Below are 20,886 nucleotides of genomic sequence, written 5' to 3'. Positions count from 1 at the left end.
ATCTCGTGAACTATAGTAGCCTTATTTTGCTACAACTCTTGTCTCCATCACTTCTTAGATGGATGCAGACTGGTCAATTATTCAAACTATTCATTTTGTCTATTGATCAACTTGCTCTGATATCAACTTTCACGTGCTAAGACTTTAGCTCAATTTTATACTACATTGAACTCTAAAATACACCCCTCATCAAGCACGAGTCAATCTCGAAACTAATAAAACAATAAAGAACACAAAAGTTCTTGAAGCAACAAAAGAGAAGAAAGCTTGAGAGAAATGAGGTTTTATTCTCAAACTTTTTGTGTTTTTCAAATGAATAAAAGGAGTATTTTTAGGCATAGCTAGTCATGTTATTGTGAAACCCCACTTCTTACATAAAGGTAAAATGATAATTTGACCCAATGATATAATGGACATTTCCTTGGTGAGCCTTTTATCCTCTAACATACATGATTTGGTTTCTTGATTATAGTCCTTTCCATGTTTTCTGTCCTTCGTAACCTTGCAAACTTGTTTGCTTGTCACCATTGAAAGTAGGAATTTTTCTAAATTAGGAAAGTGTAAAAGTATGCAATTTTTGTAAAATGATTTATTGGGAATAGAAATGATGGTAATGGGTCGCTTGATATTGAAATGGAACAAAATGATTTTTTCATAAGTTTAAAAGTATGTTCGCTATGGTTAATGAGAGCCACAAATTTGATTTCAATCAAACTTTTTCAATTTTGTTCTTAAAACCAAAATTTAGATTTTGATTTCTTTGGAATTTGATTTTTAGATATTTTTATTGAATCCAAATGAGGCATGTTTACTTCTTTACATTAAATATCTTAAGTAAATCGAGAGTAAAAAGGAAAGAAATAAAAATGAAGACATTTACTTAAGATCTATTAAGAGTTGTCAAGGACACCCAAAGCATATTCTAGACAGAATGTATCGATCCATGTTCATCATGAATCGATATATTGAGCTATCTAACAATACATGTTCATCATATATCAATAGATTTAACCTAGAACCAAATGTATTGATAGATTTGCAAATGTATCAATACATTTGACACAGATTCAAAGAAATAAGGTTATTTCAAAATTTTCCTTCAATAAAACATACCCTAAAACCCCCAAAACCCCTCAGCTTCCTTCATTCATTCTTAGCATGACCTTTTCACCTTTTACCTCTCTTTTCACTCCATTTTCACTCCAAAAATCAAAAATCATCTTCAAGTGTCAAAAAATCATTCTCAAGCTCAACTTTTGATTTTGCAAACTCCTAAAGGTAAAGTTTTCTCATTTCTCACACTTAAACTTTTGGTTTTGATTTCCATAATTTCTAGATTTCTAACAAATCCGTTTTTAATCTTTGCACTTAAGGATTTGTGATGGATTAAACCCTCTCAAGCTCATTAAGGTAAGGTTACAAGATACTCTATTTAGTTAACTTTAAGAACTCACCATTAAGCTAGATTATAGTTGCTAATTTTAGATTTTTGAATGATTAGAGAAGTTTATGGAAGGAAAAATGGTTATTCATTAAGATTAGAGTTAGAGAACAAGATACTGATGAAGGAAAGTTTGATTTTAGGTGCTGTTGAACAAGATGATATTTTTGGAGAACCAAGCGTTCAATAAAAAGTGCTAGAGGAAAGGCACATTTCAATGAGATGGGTGTGATAACTCTACTAAAAAAAATTAAAACCTAGATTTATAAATTTCAATATTTTGAGTTTATTGGTATCTAGGTCCCGAATTAATTCAATTAAAAGTTATTTCATACATTTGTGATTATTTCTACCATTTTAGTTTTATCCAAAATACCTAAAAATCGAATTTCTCAAATAGCCACCCACCTAAGCACGTCAAAACCATTGCTTGATGTCTTGAAATCGTAAGAAAGAGAAATCTGAAAACGCGGGAGAGAGAAATCGGAAGCATAGCATACGCATGCCGAACAGAAAAATCAATAAAATTTAAGAGACTGGGATGGTGAGAGAGAAATCCGAAGCACAAATGGGGAGAAATTGTGATAAATGGTTTAATTTATTTGAAATAGTTTAAAGGGTATTTTTATCAAGTCATGATTAAATATGACTAAAAACAGTTAAACTTATTTTGATGGTTACTTTTAAAATGTTTTTATCAAAAAATGTCATTTCTCACAATTTCCTCTTTAATTTATTTGAAATAGTTTAAAGAGTATTTTCGTTAAGTCATGACTAAATATGACTAAAAACAGTTAAATTTATTTTGATAGTTACTTTTAAAATATTTTTATCAAAACAGGTTATTTCTCACAATTTTATCTTAAATAAATCTTTGCTCATTTGCAGAATAAAAAGTATATGATATCTAATAAAAATTTGTAAAGAAGTACGGCTTCACGCTACTCCAGAATGCTCGTGTATGGAGGTTTCTATGTTTTTGGTTTCATCATTTGGACGTGGTATCCAAGGTGCAAATCATGCAAACTTTGGAATATTGTTCAAAATCAAAACTTTCCTACCGCTAAAAGTCTAACTAGAAAGAGATTGCTACATGGCTGTAGCTTTCCGCAAATCCAAATCATGGTGTGCTTGGAACCCCCAGAAACAAACTACTTCTGTCAATGACAACTACGCCAAACTTCTCCAAATGCCATAGAGAAAGCCATCGTTTCTGTTATTCCTGAGCTCTCGATCATTTCAAAGGTACCAACCTTCAAATTCACAGACCCAAAAAGCCCATTCCCTTAACCAATCCTAGATTAGTAGATATTCTTGAGAACATACGTATCCTTGATTTGTTCTCTTTTACAACATCAATTGCATGTGCAAAAACGACAATTCATTGTCTTTTCGACACCATTTCCTTGTTACTTTCACCAATACCCTACTATAAAACCCACTGTTATTCCAAGTCCTGTTTCAAACTTTCAATACAAATTTTATCTCTGAAGCAAAACAAGGAAATAAAGTTAGACAGAAATGGCCTCCCTCCACTTTCCTGCCGGGTTTTCTTTCACATGTTCCTACAGTCGAGAGCAAAAGCTACGCATCAAAGTCGGTGCATTTTCTAGAATAAGTACTGCCAAGGTTAGTGGAAAGATCCCAAGGACTGCTATTTGCAAATACAGAAGGATGGTTTCAGCTGAATCATTGGCAGAACTTGGCTCTATCACCAAGACACGAACACGACAAAATATCCCAACCAAGAAGCAGTTGATTGATTCATTTCGCCGGGGAATAATCGTCGAAGGAGGTGTTGGATACAGACAGACTGTTGTTATAAGGTCATGTGAAATTGGTGCTGATAAAACTGCTACATTGGAGAGCCTCCTTAATCTACTTCAGGTCGGAACACCATCTTTTTTACAGATACCTGTTTTTGCTTGTCAAATGTAGAAATGCTTAAATTTTCCTTGTTTTGTGATGAGCATGTAGGAAACAGCGCTGAATCATGTGTGGATTTCAGGACTTCTCGGCGATGGATTTGGTGCCACACATGGGATGATTAGGAATAATCTCATTTGGGTGGTAACTAGGATGCAACTTCAAGTTGATCAGTACCCAACCTGGTGAGTCCTCTCTTGCATCAGTACCCAAACCAGTATTTGGGGAATCACCTCGCACCTTTGACGCATTAAAAACAACTGCTCAACTGGGTTTTTCTGAAGGGGTGAAGTGGTGGAGGTTGACACATGGGTCGGGGCATCAGGGAAAAATGGAATGCGAAGAGACTGGCTTATCCGAAGTCATGTCACTGGACTAGTATATGTCCGTGCAACGAGGTAGACATCAAGCAATCAGTCATCCATATATTATCTAAAGACTTTTTAAGGGTTTTAATTTGTCCTGGGTTGCAAATGTGACAGCACCTGGGTGATGATGAACCAAAAAACAAGACGTCTCTCCAAAATGCCAGAAGAAGTTAGAGCTGAGATCTCACCTTGGTTTATCGAGAAGAATGCAATCCAAGAAAATACTCCTGAAACTATCAAAAAACTAGACAACACCGTAAAGTACATAAACAGCAAACTGAAGGTAGATGCTTTCCTCTCATTTTCCCATTGCAGGGTAGAACCCGGTTGATCATTGCTTCCTGATTCATCTGCAAGTAATTCTAGCATTTTTTCTGGTTGTGCATTATGCATCCATGTTAATATGAGCAAGATGGCACTTTGTAAATTAGACTCAGGCATATACTTTTCAGACATGATTATAATGCAACTATTCATGTACACATTGAGATGCCCAAGCAAATAATTTGTACTCTTTTAATTAGCTGAAATACTTTCATTAGTAGCTGTACATGCAGACAATATTAACTTTTGCAAATCATAATCCTGGTGGAAATTCGGGCCGTAAAAATAGCAAAGCATCTGCTTACAATGACTTTGATTTTGTAGCCCAAGCGGACTGACCTGGACATGAACAATCACGTCAATAATGTTAAGTACGTGAACTGGATGCTTGAGGTGAACCACATACATCCCACAAACTAGGCTTAAGTTCCAACCTCAATAAAAGAAACAAAACAAGAAATTTCAAATTTAAAATTTACTCCCACTGCTCTACAGGCCATCCCCGAAATTTTTCTCGAGGGCTACCAATTGTTCAGTATGACACTGGAGTATAGAAGAGAATGTGGAAGCTCAGATACAGTTCAATCTCTGTGTCAACCTGATGAAGATGGAGCATTTCAGGATGAAGTTCAAGACGATAATGGTAAAACTCACAAGGAGCAATCACAGGTATCAGAGTTGGAAGGAGATGCATCCTCTAGCGGATCCCCGTTAAGCTTTACACATCTCCTCCAAATGACAGGTGACTCCAAAACTGATGAGATTGTGAGAGGAAGAACCACATGGAAAAGAAAGCCTTGGCTATTCCACTGAGATACCTGCCAGCAGCCATTACTTTTTATGTCAATCATCTGACTCATGAAGCGTATTTATGAAGGCGGTCTTAATGAAAATGGATCTTATGTGTTTCAGTTACAGCAGAATCAAGGATATACACAAGCCACAATTGGGAGATTTTTCTCGTTTTCCAATTGCAAGAGTATACCAAGCTTGCAAGACAGTCTCAAGTAAGTACTAATGGAGATTTGCACAAACAAAATACTTACAAGATAGCATGTACAAGGTACCCATGTTGCTGTATATCTAAATAATTTAGAAGCATTATCATCTTTAAATTAGTGCAAACTACAAAACATATTAAGCAAGTTCACGAAAACCAAAAATATGTCCCCAGTGCGGTGATGCCAACTTAAGGATGTGTACATAACATCAGCAATTAATAAGAAGTTACTGAGAGCAGACAACTTGTACCATCAAGCTCAATCAATCATGTTCATATTTATAAATTGTTATTCCAAGATCCCCTGCTCAGCTGGACCTGTGTATCTTAAAGTAGAAAGAGGAAATATCTGCATAAGATTAATAACTCAAAGTCTAAAGAAATGTATATTCTTAACCAATTTTAGTATAGGGGAATACAATTTATAAATTGGATCAGCAAGACATGTTACCCAGTGGATATTGGGCACAAGTTCATTACAAGCTGTGATCTAAAGCCTTTTCACCAAGCTTTACAAAAAATGTGGTGGAAATTAATACATAAAATAACCATACAAATGCATTCTGCTTTACATGTACATCTAGTTTGCAAACTCTTAGCTTCTAAAGAAACTGCTGTTTATAGTTTATGACTACAGCAGTAGCAATAAGATATGAAGTAATAGCTCTCACCTAAATTTGGGTCATTGCGAGCCAACAGAGGTAACACCCTTGTGAAAATTTCCACTCTCTTGGCCTAAATTTGAGATAGGTGGTTCGAATCAGCAATTTCTGCCTCTAAGGGATCTTTCACCCCATCTTCTGCCACTAAAGGGTATTACCTTTCACCCTTTTGAAAAACAAGGGTTCAAAAAGGTCAGCGAGTCATAGGTTCAATTAATTTGCAATCTGCCTATATATAGAAAGATTGAACTTTGGCATCCTGGTGTTTAAGGACTGTCACTGTCAACCAGGGGTTCTCATCTTTCTGTTTCAGAGATAACAATAATACATTTTCACTAAAACACTTTATAATAAAGTTAACTCCACTTAGTAGCATGGACTGAAGTTCTCTTTTTGCTCTTTTTCAAAAGCACTGATGCATGTTCAACATCTCTGGAAGAAAAATGGTCTTCACCCCTCAACCACAGCAGAGCCTGAGCAGCTGCATCCTTTTCTGCAAGTTTCTTATTGCTGCAAGGCTGCCCCATAAAATCCAGCCCATTAAAGATAACAGTAGAGCGAAACTGGTTATTTTTTAGCTGTTTTGTCTTGTAGATGGGAGCTCCATGTCCAGCCCTGGCAAGCACTGTTTGCAGCTGACTCTTGGAATTATCACCCCCACCTATACCTGGTATTTTCTCTTTAACCGTCTTCTTTGAGGATACTGGCAACTGACGGCCAAAAACAAATCTGCCTTCACATTGGTCTTCTGAGACCAGCAACCTTACTGCAGAGAGCAGCTCACTGCTTGACGGCATATCTAACGTAGGGTTCAAAAGCTGCCAACAAGCACCCACATAAAGTAAGTTATGAATGCATAAAGATGCTAATATTTTGCAGCGAATCAAGAGACTGGCATACACCAAGGGAGAAACTGGAATTTATAAAGTTGGAAATTTCATAGCACATGACAATGAAACCAAAAATCATAGCAACTCTGGAGATCTGATCTAACATTGCACCTATGAAGAAATAGTTAATACTTACTTTCTTCTGAATAAGTTCCTCAAGCTCTCTCTTCAAGCTTAAATATGTATCAGCTAAAGCAGGTTTCATGAAAAACTCCAAATATCCTCCCAACATTTTTAGATGTCCATCCTATCAACACCCAGTAAAAGTTTTAACATAAATTCAATGGAAAAATAAAACTGAATTAAAAGAAGCAGAGCATCCTTAATTAAAAAGGAATGGTATAACTACAAATGATAAGAATTGAATTGAGTAACTTACTAGTCCACCTCTAGAAATGTTCCCTCCAAATAAAAGCAGCACAGAATCGGAAACACCAGTTGAATCACGGAGAAATACTGAATTCACTTTTACCTTTTCATTGAAAACTAGCCATGGGTATGGAATTTTGGGTACCCCAGCATTTACAGAATTCTAATTTATGCAGACAATAAAATTGAAAATCAATAAATAAGACAGTGGAAACTTAGCACCTGGATGAACTGGTATTTCCAGCTCAAACAGGGTTACCTGAAACAATTAATTATAACAAAACCAAAGAAATAGAATGAAAATTACCGAGTACAGAAGAACCTGTCCATCCTCCATTGTTTTCAGTGAAATTGACTTCTCTTTGTTCTGTGGAACGCAATTGCATAAGTGCATATTTCATAGAAGATATTCATAGTCTTAAAAGAGGGATAAATCTATAAGACATTGACCAGAAAAATAATTCTTTGATAAACGAAAATACTCCTTTAATCATCATTACCCATTAGAAAATCGAGTAGAACAACAAATAACTGCAAACAAGGACAGAGAAGCACAAATAAATGCAAATGACATGCCAACCAAAAAAAAACACAACCAAAGATATGAGCATACATAAACATTAACATCAAATTCAAATCTAGAGAGCAAATCTGATTAACAGCCTATTCGGCCTGGTTTTTTTTAATTTAAAAGTTATTATGAAGCTTTTATAAAAAAACAATAGCTTTTAAAATTAAACTAAATATGTTTGGTAAATTTACTTTTATAAGCTCTTTTTTATAAATAAGCTGTTTGACAAAACAATTTATATAAGTTCTAATTTTAGTTAAAATTACCATAAAGGGTATTTAATAATTAACTTTCTATTAATTACAAATTCCTTTGTTTACAATGAAAAAAGGTTAACTTTATTTTTTTTTTTTATTTAGAACAAATTTTTAGAAATATAAAAAGCATTTTTATATAAAATAAAATTTATAATTAATAATAAATCATATAAAAATTGAAACGGATAATGTTGGGATTATTTTTAATAGATGAGGATATTTTTGAAACAAAAAAAAAAATTCTCCTAAAAAGGAGGCATGTTTTTAAAAAAAGAGAAGAGAAAGCTCTTCTTCGAAGCTTTTCTTGAAGCTCTTTTTCTAAAAATTTTATTCTTTTAAAAAAACTGCCTTTTTTATAAAGAGCTTCTCAAAATCCCTGTTTGGCTTGACTTTTGCTTTTAAGAGGTAAATAAACCGAAAAAAGAACCAAGCCAAACAGGCACTAAGAAATAAAAGAAATTATTTTTTGATGATAAGCAAAAGCATATGATAAACTGAAAATAAATATTTTAAGAGAAATGCCACACAACTGACCACAACAGAGCATATCCCAGGAAACAATCCAGCACAAATGACTGCCCGTATGAGATGCTCATCGTAGCTCCATTTATTGCAGTTTTCTATATTTTGATCAACTAGACCAGTATCCTTGAGCAAATAAAAGAACTGCTTTCGTAAAGAGTCAATGGCCTTGAGAGTTTGTGCAGAAAGAAAATTCTTCCAACAATACTCATAACCAGACTGCTCTCTTTCAGCTTCTTTCCAGCCCTCATAGGCTCGGACAAGTGCAATATGATCACTGTACTCCTGGCCTGAGAACTGCGCTTTTGCCGATTCAGCAAGCTGCAACAGTGAGCAAGAAAATGCTAAGGTCACTCTCCACCTTTCTGTATTTCTGAAATTGATACTTTATTTAATTCCACATATAACCTTATTCTGATTTCATCACTCTCACATCCATAACCAGCTATAAATCCTCCTGAGTCCTATAGTAAAAGTCTATTTATGCATTATCAAAGCCAAAAAAAAAAAAAAAGAACAAAGAGCAAGGGTCTTCATGCATTATCAACACTGATAAAATTAAAAGAAAAAACTTTAAGTAAATAATTTATTTCAGCCATGCATTCTGGTAAAAAAACACATTCATCCTAGAATGCAAATATAGAGAATAGAGATGTTAACCAAGCGGAAAGGGTGCAGTGGATCTCACATCCAATAATGATTTCATATAGCTAGCTGTAAAATATGCCTAAAAGGGTACAAATATGAAATGGAGGAATTCAATAAATTCATCTTTTTTAATTTTTGAACAAACAAAATTCTTCTGTATCCGGACAGAATGATTTAATAGTAAAAAGTACAACAGAAATTGATGAAAGAATTCAATATAAGAAAGGATACACTTTTTCTAAAATAAAAATCATCAATACAGGATATATACAGCCTAAGGTGCTGTTTGATAACCTGAAAAATTATGTACTGAATTGATAGTTCTGAAAAAATTGAAGTACTGAACTTTCACTATAAAAATTGTTTGGTATTCCACTGAAAATTAAATACTAAATAGATGTTTTTTTTTCTAAATATTTTACATTAGTAAAAATTAAGGAACATAAATAGTTAAAAAGAAAAGAGTAAAAGGTTAATATAATTAAAGGCAAATTTTTCTTTTAATAAAATTGAATGAATACATTAAGTATTTTAACCACTTAAGATTTTCAACACTTCTTCATGGAAAATATTCCACTGAAAAAATGAGCTATCAAACCTATTGAAAAAATTAAATCATTGTAATTTTTAATTTTCAATGGTTTAAAATTTGTCAATAGTGTATCAAACACACTCTAAGTTTATATTGTAAACTTGTAAGATAACATCTGAATTAGCAATGCTTATACTTAAGCAGTTCTGGCTAATACAATTATAATTTCCTTTCTAAATTATGATTTGAACCTATGATCTACCTTGACCTTACTCCATCATGGGACCACTAAAGTAGTTAAGTTTATGTCCAACAGCTAGTCAATGGGGAAGAAAATTACAGTCCAGAAAGTGTTCAAATTTTAAGATATAACAACTAAAGAGGTCAACATAGAAGAATGAAACAAAGAGAGAAAAACAAATACATTCACTGGTACAGAAATATCAAACATGTCACCTTGAAATTTAAGAAAGTAAAATGCTGGAAAAAGATTCAATTTAAAATACAAGCAAAAACAAAAATAAATTGATGCTAGAAACAAGGCAACAAACTTACATCCTTCTTGTCAAATGGCATCAGAAATGGATCCCTGACACTGAGCCCGGCAACAACAGTCATTATTGGATCTAAACAGTTAAAAATAGCCCCCAATATCAGCATTTTCCCAAGTTTAGGCTCAACCGGAAGCATTGACAAGTTACGTCCTGCAAGGTCAAAATCCATGATCCACGGTTGCTCCTTTGTCAAGGACATTTATATACTTATTTCAGAAGATATGGTCATTTAAAAAAACCTAATTCTCGTACCTAGCACCGTTAAGTTCTCATTCTCATCTAAAGCTCCAATAATCTTCAGATATTCAACAGCATTTTGCACCTACAAAACAAACAAAATGCATTAACCAATATGTATTGCATATATATAATACCAACAGTAGAAATAGAAGCAAACTCAAAACTGCAAAATTACCGACAGAAGTTCTGGAGGCTGCAATGCCCTAGAAAGAAACTCTGTGATACTTCCAAGTTCTAGACTTTTTATTTGCAAACATAGAGACTGTAGTGGTGTCCTTAAAAGCTCTGGCAGTTGATAATCAGCAAAAGTATCATACACGCATTTGGGATAGAGATGGTAACACTCGCCTGGCTGAACACGGCCAGCTCTTCCCCTTCTCTAAAGAACAAAAACCGAAACTAATATGACCAGTCTAGATAATGAAGCCAAATTTCAAGCTAAAAGAAACTAATCACTACAAATAAGTTTAATAAAGTAGCAGAAAAGTTCTCATGCAAAGTATAGTTTATTGGTCTACACATCATGTTGCAAGTTCTAGGCAGAAATAAAATACTGAGATTTGTAAAGAAGGTTAGAAATTCCCCAGACTGCATGTAAAATTGATAAAAATTGTTTCCAAGGAAATGACCATAATTCAATTTTCATAATAACTATGTCGTGTTTACCCTAAATCACTTTTGTCACAAAAGCAACATAGTAAATGCTAGTCCAACCATGTTCTCAAACATAGTTTTCACTGGTGCTAAAAACATAGAACCGCTAAAAATAAAAGAAAATGACATGTTTTCTTCAAGCACATGGTGAGTGCAATTTGGAAAAAAATTTTGGTTTTTTATCTTTTTGGTTTTCTAACAGCAATACAATCTTAAGAAATCTCAGTTGAGTGCAGCAAGTTGTATCCACTTCAAAGTGCAAAAAATTTGAAACTAGTTCAGAGATGAACACGCCCACAGAATTTATGCAGGATGAAAATAGACTAGCAATAATTTCAAATTACAATTATCAGTGTCAAGCATGCTTAAGGACATGCAGTCTTAGCTTGGCAGGTAAAATTCGAAGTTTCAGATATTTTTATGGCACACTAATAAAGGAAGCTAGGTTTGGCATCTCAAAATCCTTATTCAAGCAAAAGCAGCTTGATCCAAACCTAATCTGCTAATAGCATGAGCTACTAACTCTATTATTAGTAAATTAAACTCCCACACAACTGGGAGCACACACACTTGGAGAATAGAATTTATTCCAAATAATCATATGGTAATCCAACTTCATATGTAAATCCAAGATTAAAATCTGGTAATAAAATAGCTATTAGAAGTCTTACTTGCCGGGCAGCAGCCTTTGAGATCCAGGATGGAAGCAAACAAGGAGTATTATTCAGTGCATCATAGGATGTTTCTTTTGCCTTTCCACAATCAACCACAAAAACCACATCATTGATGGTGATGCTAGTCTCAGCCATATTAGTAGCTAGAACTATTTTTCTCACTCCATCTTTGGGCTTTTCAAATATTAACCTCTGTAGGCAACATGAAAGAAAAACTTGTAAATGGAGAAGGAAAGGAGGGTGAACAAACAAAAGAGCAGTTAATGAATATCATCTTCCTCTCTCCAACCAAATGAGCAAGACATAATAACTAGATATAACTTCAATGAAACCATGGCTGTCCCTCTAAAGGAAAATATAACAAAAACATAAGAATATTTCAAAATAAAAATTAATAAAGAACAAAACTTGACTCCTTCCTCGTGAAAAAGTAGATTGCAAATATAAAGAAGGAAAGAAGGGTGACAAAATCGAAGAGCAGATAGTGAATATCACCATTCTCTCTCCAACCAAATGAGGAAGACATGATAAATAGATATAACTTTAATGAAACCATGGTTGTCCATTTTAGAAAGGAAATTACAATAAAAACATAAATATTTCAAAAAAAAAAAACTAATAAAGAACAACACTTCACTTCTTCTACATGAAAAACTAGATATGTAAATATTGAGTCTTAATAGGAAGGAAATGGATAAAATTGTCATAATGAAAGTATAAGACACAGTTCCGTTTGGCAATAAATGACCAAAACCAATTAAACCCTTCATAACGGATTCATGCAAATGAAAGGATATTTAACCTCTATATAAAAGATGAGCCTCCCATCCCATCATTTTCTGGTGGTCTACATATAAGGCATTTCGAGCACAACAATACTCAGATTTTTTATGCTCATCAAACCAAAGAGGCTTGAGCCCCATTTGCATTTTCCACATTTGCGTCAATTCAGGCTTGAGATGAACTTCATTATTGATCGCTTCCTCTCTGAGAATGACTACCATACACATTCTTTGCACCAGAAAGTACATACAAATCAAGAAAACTAGATGCATGCAGTATAAGGCATATGCATTACAGAATCTTCATCTCAAATCCTTAGCTTTGGATAACATCAGCCACCAGATTGTGACCCATGTTTTCCTTTAGCCTTTCAACAAAACGTCATATAACTTCCAAACTGTAATTTAAACATCATTTGAATTATTTAAAAAAAATCTATTTGAATAAAAGTATCAGCATTTTTTAGAAAAAGACACGAATGAGTCCAATCTATTGGAAACATCCTTAAATCTTCCCCATAGTACATACATGAACAATAATACTAATCATAAGCATAAGATATGCAAGAAAGGTAAATAGTGCATTCACCTGCTCAGAGCTAGGCATGGAACCATGACATGCAAGCAACAACACCTTGCCAGGGTCCCCTAGGAGAGGATGAACCTGGAGCTGATCTTTTAGAGAGTTTATGTCATCCCAACCAGTCATGAAAACCAAAACAGCACCAGGCCTCTCTTTCTTTATGATGTGGCAAAGAACATGCTCAATTAGATTGAAACCAATTGAGTCAGGATTCCAACAAGATAAAGACTCCCGAGTCCGCAAACTATACCCCCTAAAGTCGGCCCTTTCAAGTGCATCCTGTCCACAAGTTCAAGGGCAAAGATGAATTTCCAAAAACAGGCACCCTACAGTCAAAGATAATATTCATAACCAAGACCATGCAACAAACACTAAATGATCTTGCAAAATTTTCAATACCTCAACTGCAGAAGTTAGCTGGCTCTTCCTCTTTCTGAGAGATTGGGCCTGTTTCTGCATTTTCCACATCTTTTCTTGACCATAATCATCAATTTGATTATATGGAGTCAACCTGTATCCAGTCACCTCTAGAATATTCTCCAGAAAATGTTCTCGGACAGGGTATGTAAAACCCTGAAAACAAAATAAACCACAAAAAGAAGAGTCAGATGTGGAAAGAGAAATGTGGTTAGCGAAGAATACCAAACATTCATCAGATCATGGTTTTGTTTCTTTTTTTTTAACTTCACTAAATAAACACAACAAAGCCAGCAAGAGGAAAACCAGCCACTCATACTGAAACAACAAAATAGAAAAGGGAGGCCCGAAATCCAACATCAACAAGCCATATCTCCTTAAATAGTTTAACTAGTAAGCAAATGAGAAGAAACAAGCTCTTAAGGCCAATTAGGCAAATAGGGAAGGAATGTGACTTAAATCCTAGAAACAGGGGCTCCACCTCATTATAAGAAAAGCCTCTCCCTATATCAAATTACTCACACAAGGTAGGAAATAGAAAATTTCCCCAAATCTAGTACATTAAGCTTCAAAAAGAGAGCAGCATACCAGTTCTCAATTATTTCTAAATTGACCCTAAGCATAACTCTCTCCACAACAAACAGATAAACCTGAATTACCTCAACCGCAAAGCCACCTCCCTATGAAACAACAGATGTCCATCTTGCTCCCCATATAAAACCAGTTTGGATAAAACTGACAGAATGTTTTCCAATAAAAAGAAATAAAAGAAAAAAGAGTAATAATAAAGAATCCGATAAAAGAGTTACATTGTTTATTGATTAATTAAAGGAAAAAATGATCTGTCATTTAACATCCCTGAGCACAAAGTGCTCTTTGGAGTTGTGTTTGCAACCCAAACACTGCAATTGTGCCACATTTGCATCTGGTCCCAATCCAAGAGCAATCGGAGGCAAACGCCCATCACAGGATATTGAGTTTTGGGCCAAAATTCAGTAGCAAATAAAGGCTAAAACCTCATTACTGCCTCAAACACAACAAATTTTGGCTAGATGAGCCTTATATCACTATTATTTAAATTTAATTCCTATTATATCCTTATTCTTTCTATCATAACATAATTGCAACATGATTCACAAAAAATATTAAAAAAATTTGGGTCTAGACAACCCTTATATCACCATTACTTTTATTTCATTTCTATTATATCCTTATTCTTTTTATTACAATATTGTGGAGGAACAAAGATTAGTTATTAAATCTTTGTCACTGCAAAAAAAAATTATATTTGATCCCTATTATATCCTTATTCTTGCTATCATAACATAACTACAACATGATTTACAAAAAGTATTAAAAGAAATTTAGGTCTAGATGACCCTTATATCACTATTACTTTTATTTAATTCCTATTATATCTGTATTCTTTCTATTACAATATTCTGGACCTACAAAATTAGTTATTAAATCTTTATCACTCACAAAACTTCCACCACAACTCCACTGTAGTATTTACCGAACACTTTCCACCACTACGATCTCACCACCACCAATCTCGCATCCTAATGCTTAGTTACAATATGCAAATCAGCATAGCAGAACTTACAGGAATATGGATTGTCGGGGCACCACCAAAGTAAGAAGAAAAGAGCTCTGCATTTAAGGTTGCACTCATCAAAATCAACCTCAACTCTGGCCTACGAGGAAGGAGATCTTTCAAGACAATAAGAAGAAAATCTGAAAGTATGCAACCAATGGTTAGTCTCACTTAAAAATAACACTATAGCAGTATAAAACCAGGAACTAGATGCCAAACTTACCTTCATTCATTCCACGCTCATGAATCTCATCAACAATAACATGACTTACACCTCTCAAATCTCTGTCAACAAGTAGTCGCCTCAGTAAAATGCCAGTGGTACAAAAGAGAAGGCGGGTGTCTCTCCCTTTCATTCCCTCAAGGCGTACCTTATAACCAACCTTGCAAGAGATAATATAACAAATTAATGTCAATCTGCAAGAATACTCAAATAAATTGACATGAAAGTCTTTAAAAATACGATTAATGACATAATTGCAGAAACTAACAGATTCTCCCAATTTCTCCCCTCTTTCTGCAGCAACTCTTTCAGAAACAGCCATAGCAGATATCCTTCTAGGCTGAGTACATATGATACTACAGGAAGCTCCACGAGCAGCTTCTATCTCAGATTCTAATATGTACTGAGGAAGTTGTGTGGTTTTACCACAACCAGTTTCACCAGAGACAACAACCACCTATAAAATTAGAATGCATAGAATCACTAACTTTTCATCATGTACAAAAGAACGCACAACTAGCAATAGAATATTGAGCAGTAAAAACTTTGTTAAACAATATGGGTGGCCATGATAGAATGAATGTTTTTCAAAGAAAGCCCCTTGCCTTCTTCACTTTAGGGTTATTCCTAAATCCTAAGGTACATCTGACCAATTTTTACATCTATATTTTGGAAGAAAAGGTTAAGCAAAATGGTGGTACAAAATTAAAAAGAAAGTAGATGATCACTCACATGTGGCATTCAATTATGTAAAAGTTTCTTATAAATTCTTTCCCTTTGATGAAGGAACAATAAATGCCTGATAGGTCAAAATGTCAGTTCAGAGCTTCAGACACATTGTTATTTTTTATTAGATGTCAAGGTTAGTAGGTTACAACATGTAACAATCACCATTATAATGAATCAGTACCTACAAAGCCTTTCTGTCAGAGTATATGTTAAAAATAAAATGGTAACAGTAGGAAACAAAAGGTGAATTATGATAACATCAAAATTTCACCTGATTCTGTGAGATGACACTTAGCAAAGCATCCCTCAATTTATATGCTGGCAGGCTTCTTCGAAATTCAAACATCTTTAGTCCTTCAGGAGACTCCTATAGAAGTTAGATATTGGCAGACAATTCAATTAGTAAAAGAATGGGAAATGCATGCCCATAAAATACATAAGAGAAACACAAACTTTAGCAGAAAGAGAAAGAGGCAAGCCCTGTTAGTCCTTTTTCCAAGAAAGAGGTAAGCCACACCAAGATTCAATATGCACTTATAGTTGGCTCCAAATTGCAAAGGACAAAACTAGAAGCCTACCATAAGAGCAAATAGAACCATTTACTAAGGAAAATGCACACAGAGGTATATTCTCTGCACATTCCAAAGTTACTAGGAACTAAATGTTTGCAATCCACAATAAAGCCAAAGAAGCAGGCAAGAGAAGCATCAAAAATAATAGTATGACCACAAGTACACAATGACACCCACCACAAACAGAATGTGACACATACTAATGCAGGAAATATATCTTATACAAATAAATATCTTAATAACAAAATAAAGGGACCTACATACCATGTAGGACCTAGGATTAGCATGTATCACAAACACAAAAACAAACCTGCCATTCTTGTTGCCTGTTACGTAGCTGCAAACTTCTCCGCAGAAGAATTCTCTCCATGACAACACTAATCTTTGTAAAGGGCTCTTCCTGCTCAATAGGTACTTCATCCGCAGCAATTCTTCCGCCACAGCTTGATCTTGACAAAGGTTTATCTGAAAAGTTAGCACTGTTTATAGCCTTACGAGTAAGGTAAGCTTTAAGGTGAAGATCTACATCTCTTTGCAGGCCAAAAGGTAAGATCACCTGATAATAAAATAAAAACATTAACGAAGAGCATGATAGGTAATAAGATACAACATTAAATAATGTCAAGAAATATTCAGAGACTTAGATTAGTATTGAACAGAAATTGCCCATTTCATGCAAAGATTTAAAGAGCTCAAGTAGAACCAAGTCCATTCTTTGTTCACATGCACATGAAATTGACAAGGGAAACAAAATGAGCAAGCACTAAATAGAAGTACCTCTCTTTGTGGCCGCTTATCATCCAGATCAGATCTATAATTTGGCAGTGGAAGTTTACTAAAAACAACTACTTTTGCATATTGACAGCTGCCAAGACAAATTATATTTCAGAACTCAAAACAGGCAATAGAAAAATAGGGGAAAAATGAAATAAAAAGATACAACATGCATGCAATGAGAGAATTTAAAATACCTGTGCAAACCCATCCTGGTTGCTAGAGCTGAAAGTTGCTCAAAGTCACGCCTGTCCTTTCTCTCCCTTGACACCACCTCTTGCTCATCTTTGTTGCGAAGAAGCATAGTCAATTTCCATCTCCATTCATCAATATTATCAAGGGTAGAAGCAGCCTAACCAAAATGAACCGTTAACAGGTAGAAGAAAGAAACTTACAACTTAATCTTAAAATGCCACAGTGTGGGACTTAAATTCTTGATCACTGTCTGATATATTAATATATTGAATTTTGAAGCAATATAAATCTAGTGATCTGACAAAGAGAATACATAGCAGCCCAACCCGACTAATTCAGGGGGAATTTTTAAAAACATAAATTGATCAATATTTTGATTTTTTTTTTTTGGCTATATCACATATGGTACTACTTACAAAATCATAATACAGGCAGAAAATGCTCGATAAGGCATGATATTAAACTAGCCATACAAACCCCAAAGCGCTTAGAAGTGGAACCGTAATCTGTCTTTTCAATCATATGATTTTGGCTGATCTTTGACCTTATTCTTCCTTCAACTTGTGCTAATTCACTTTTCCGCACCACCAGATTCTTATACTATGTTGCACATAATGAAAACATTTAAATTGACTTCCATAACCCATCTTTATTGGGTATTGTGTTCCCCTTCTTCAAATGGATTCATTTGTTGTTCTATCTACTCTGTAATAAATCTATCTCCAAATTCTCATTCACATAACTTGTTTAAGAACAAGTTGTTTTCTGACCACTTAGTGCCACAATACAAACACAACTGCTCTTACAACTATTTCATAAGATTTCATGCATTCAGCGTGGTAGACACTCTATAGTCACAACCACTCACAAAAAATCTAAACTGAATTTCTCTGCTTCATTGGCATCCTCTTCAATGTCTTCTTCCTTGCAGATAATGGGTCAAATATAACAAAAACAATAACTCTAGATTATTCTCAACTCTGCCTCTAGATTTAATTATAGTTACACCCTATGTGTTCTATATTAATCCTAACCAATACAAAACCTTTCCACCAAACTATTCTCATGACTCTTATAACTTCCTAATCTTAGCTAGTTTGCCAATACCACATCATCTACAAATAATACACAGTTACAAATATGAAGTCGGATATGGGTGAGACAGATAGTCAGAGGGCAAAAGTTAAAGTGGAGCAATATCTAGAATGGGAAATTAAACTTTTAAAATGTAAATCACATTGATATTTTAATGACCAATTAGGTGATAACTGAGAAGAGTATTAAAACTAATACGAAATAAAAGATTAACCCATCAAAGACCCAGGACAGCAAGGTTCAAAGCTCACAAAATTTCCAATACCAGTCTCTTAAAACTACAATTTTCAGCTAATTATTAACATCTATCCACCATATTTAATTAAGGCATCAGACCTATTATTAAAACCTAACCAAAAATTGTAATATCTAATTCCAAAAAATAAATTGACAATTAAGGTGAAATTTCACATTGCAGACCAACAAATTCATGCTTGAAAATTAAAATTGACTAAAAAGGTTCGGTAATGTGCTTAGCTAAGTTGGCATTTTGAGACAATATTTCCCATTCGCAGCTAAGTTCAAGACAAACTCACTAGTCACATTGAGAAGCAACGAAAGCAGTTCCAAGTTAGTAAACCAACTATTCAAAACTAAAGTCCAATTCAAATTATCAAAATGGAACAAAAAGCATATTCATAAAACCAAAAATTGACTCAATAAGCAACTGAAAAGTCATCCTTTTTCAATTGCAAAAACCAACGCCCCGTGAAATGATGAAAAGGTATCAGAAACCCATCTCCCTCCACTAGCTTAATTACAGAAAAAAAAAAACGAAAATTTACCAAAATTTAACAAAAGGCTATCTAAAAACCAACCATTTGAGACTGTGTAGAACCGAATTCATGGTCCGAGTCATCACTGGAAACATCCTGGTAAGCATAGCGACCGTAATTAGAGCTTTGCTGCTGCTGCAAAGAAGGCAAGGCAATGTTCCTCCAATCCAAGCCAGGAGTCCGGGAAGAAGCAGTAGCAGCCCGATACCCAGAGCACGTGACGAGGCCATGCCTCAAATGCAAACGCCTGAAAGAAGCAGGGGGTTTCCTGGACAGAAAGGAGAAGAAACAAGGCTTTAAAAGGGTTTTAGGGGTGTTGTTGAGTTGGAGGGAATTGGGTCTCAGAGACATGGCGGTTGTCCTGAGATAGCCCTGAAATATGGCTGCGTAACAGGGCATTTTGTGTTTTCACTCCTTTTTTCAGGGACTCATCGGTTTCAATCTTTCCACAGGGATTTGGTTACATTTGAAGAGGTTGTAAGGGTTTTTGGTGAAGAGGGTTTTAGGGGGTTTTTGTTTCTCGAAAAGATGAATATGTGAGGCCTGGCTTGGAGTTGGGGGCTGTATTCTGCGGCTGCACCCGACTCCTGGTGTTGATTGTTAGCTAACAAACACCTTATATTTTTTTATATTTCTTGTACATTTTTTTTTTCAATTTTAGTATTTAAAAGCATTAATTAAATAAAATAAATTAGAGATTACTATAAAAAGCATTAATCAAAAAAATAAAATTAGTGATTTCTAATGATGAAATTATCCCAAGCAATTTGTTAGAGATTAAGAGAAAATAACATTTTTAAATTATTATTTTAAATACTCTTAATTATAAAATTAATAATATTTATCTGCAAATATATATATAATCCAATTATATGTATGATTTTTATTGAACAAAAATATCATATCTGTTTATTTAATATTAAATATTAACACTAATAAATTTGTCGAATTTGTAAATATGTAAAAATTTCAACCATATCAAATGACTTTCCTTATTATAAATATTAATAAAATTTACCCAATATTATTATTCTATATATTTACCTTTCAATTATAACAATAATTACTTTTATATTTTTAAATTATTTATATTTTATATATAATTATTATTTAAAAATAAAAAAATTCACGCATAATATATCACGAATCTCATATTAATAAGAAATAAGATAATTTTAAATATATAAATATAAATTTTTTAATAATTATTAAGTATATTTTTAAATAAAAAATTGAGTTCATAATTTATAAATTTATTTAAATTTTATTTTTAAAATTTAAGATTTATAATATGAAGCTTAAATTTCACCCCGTAACATACATGTGGTAATAAATGTAATGATAATAAAAACATTTAAAATGATAATTTACAAATATAATTAATAAATTAGACCATTTTAATGAATCAAAAGCTTTATTAATATTAGTACTTATATATATTATATAGATTATAGATAAATTATTATCATAAATTAATAGATATGTGACAATATTCTAAAGCTACTCCTAGT

General features: G+C 33.8%; 2 protein-coding genes across 3 annotated transcripts; one reads left to right on the top strand and one right to left on the bottom strand.

Annotated features, from left to right (window-relative positions):
• LOC18604230 (palmitoyl-acyl carrier protein thioesterase, chloroplastic) lies at positions 2,963 to 4,877 on the top strand. Its single transcript, XM_018116997.1, has 6 exons — positions 2,963 to 3,328; positions 3,419 to 3,552; positions 3,652 to 3,765; positions 3,850 to 4,018; positions 4,384 to 4,452; positions 4,555 to 4,877. The coding sequence occupies exons 1-6, from the start codon at positions 2,963 to 2,965 to the stop codon at positions 4,870 to 4,872; spliced, it is 1,170 nt and encodes a 389-aa protein (XP_017972486.1). The 3' UTR covers positions 4,873 to 4,877.
• Positions 4,759 to 19,959, bottom strand: LOC18604229 (DExH-box ATP-dependent RNA helicase DExH3). 2 transcript variants are annotated; one of them, XR_001927209.1, is made up of 20 exons: positions 19,418 to 19,959; positions 17,507 to 17,661; positions 17,313 to 17,400; positions 16,846 to 17,091; positions 16,235 to 16,330; positions 15,503 to 15,691; positions 15,235 to 15,394; positions 15,021 to 15,151; positions 13,397 to 13,570; positions 13,004 to 13,276; positions 11,630 to 11,824; positions 10,480 to 10,683; positions 10,317 to 10,386; positions 10,066 to 10,214; positions 8,343 to 8,651; positions 7,288 to 7,347; positions 6,991 to 7,143; positions 6,748 to 6,858; positions 5,731 to 6,539; positions 4,759 to 4,877 (listed from the first exon to the last, which is right to left on the bottom strand). XR_001927209.1 is itself a non-coding variant. In XM_018118051.1 (19 exons), exons 1-19 carry the CDS (start codon positions 19,772 to 19,774, stop codon positions 6,078 to 6,080), a joined length of 3,582 nt encoding a protein of 1,193 aa, XP_017973540.1. In that variant the 5' UTR covers positions 19,775 to 19,959; the 3' UTR covers positions 5,435 to 6,077. The 2 variants fall into 2 exon arrangements, 1 of the variants encoding a protein (XP_017973540.1); XM_018118051.1 differs by lacking the exon at positions 4,759 to 4,877 and having other exon boundaries at positions 5,435 to 6,539.

The sequence above is a fragment of the Theobroma cacao genome, chromosome 3, assembly GCF_000208745.1.
Source record: "Theobroma cacao cultivar B97-61/B2 chromosome 3, Criollo_cocoa_genome_V2, whole genome shotgun sequence".
NCBI classification, from domain to species: domain Eukaryota; kingdom Viridiplantae; phylum Streptophyta; class Magnoliopsida; order Malvales; family Malvaceae; genus Theobroma; species Theobroma cacao.
The sequence above is the reverse complement of the archived record's forward strand: the minus strand, read 5'-3'. Positions and strand labels throughout refer to the sequence as shown.

What these genes read in the sequence shown, in the direction of transcription:
- LOC18604230 (XM_018116997.1), top strand. Translation starts at nt 2,963, where the DNA reads ATGGCCTCCCTCCACTTTCCTGCCGGGTTTTCTTTCACATGTTCCTAC. An exon ending in GTATATGTCCGTGCAACGAG is followed by an intron (nt 3,766 to 3,849) that starts GTAGACATCAAG and finishes CAAATGTGACAG; the next exon opens with CACCTGGGTGATGATGAACC. An exon ending in ACGTGAACTGGATGCTTGAG is followed by an intron (nt 4,453 to 4,554) that starts GTGAACCACATA and finishes ACTGCTCTACAG; the next exon opens with GCCATCCCCGAAATTTTTCT.
- LOC18604229 (XM_018118051.1), bottom strand. Translation starts at nt 19,774, where the DNA reads ATGCCCTGTTACGCAGCCATATTTCAGGGCTATCTCAGGACAACCGCC. An exon ending in CCCCGACAATCCATATTCCT is followed by an intron (nt 13,571 to 15,020) that starts GTAAGTTCTGCT and finishes TTTTGTTTTCAG; the next exon opens with GGTTTTACATACCCTGTCCG. An exon ending in CAAAGGCTGCTGCCCGGCAA is followed by an intron (nt 10,684 to 11,629) that starts GTAAGACTTCTA and finishes TTTGTTCTTTAG; the next exon opens with AGAAGGGGAAGAGCTGGCCG.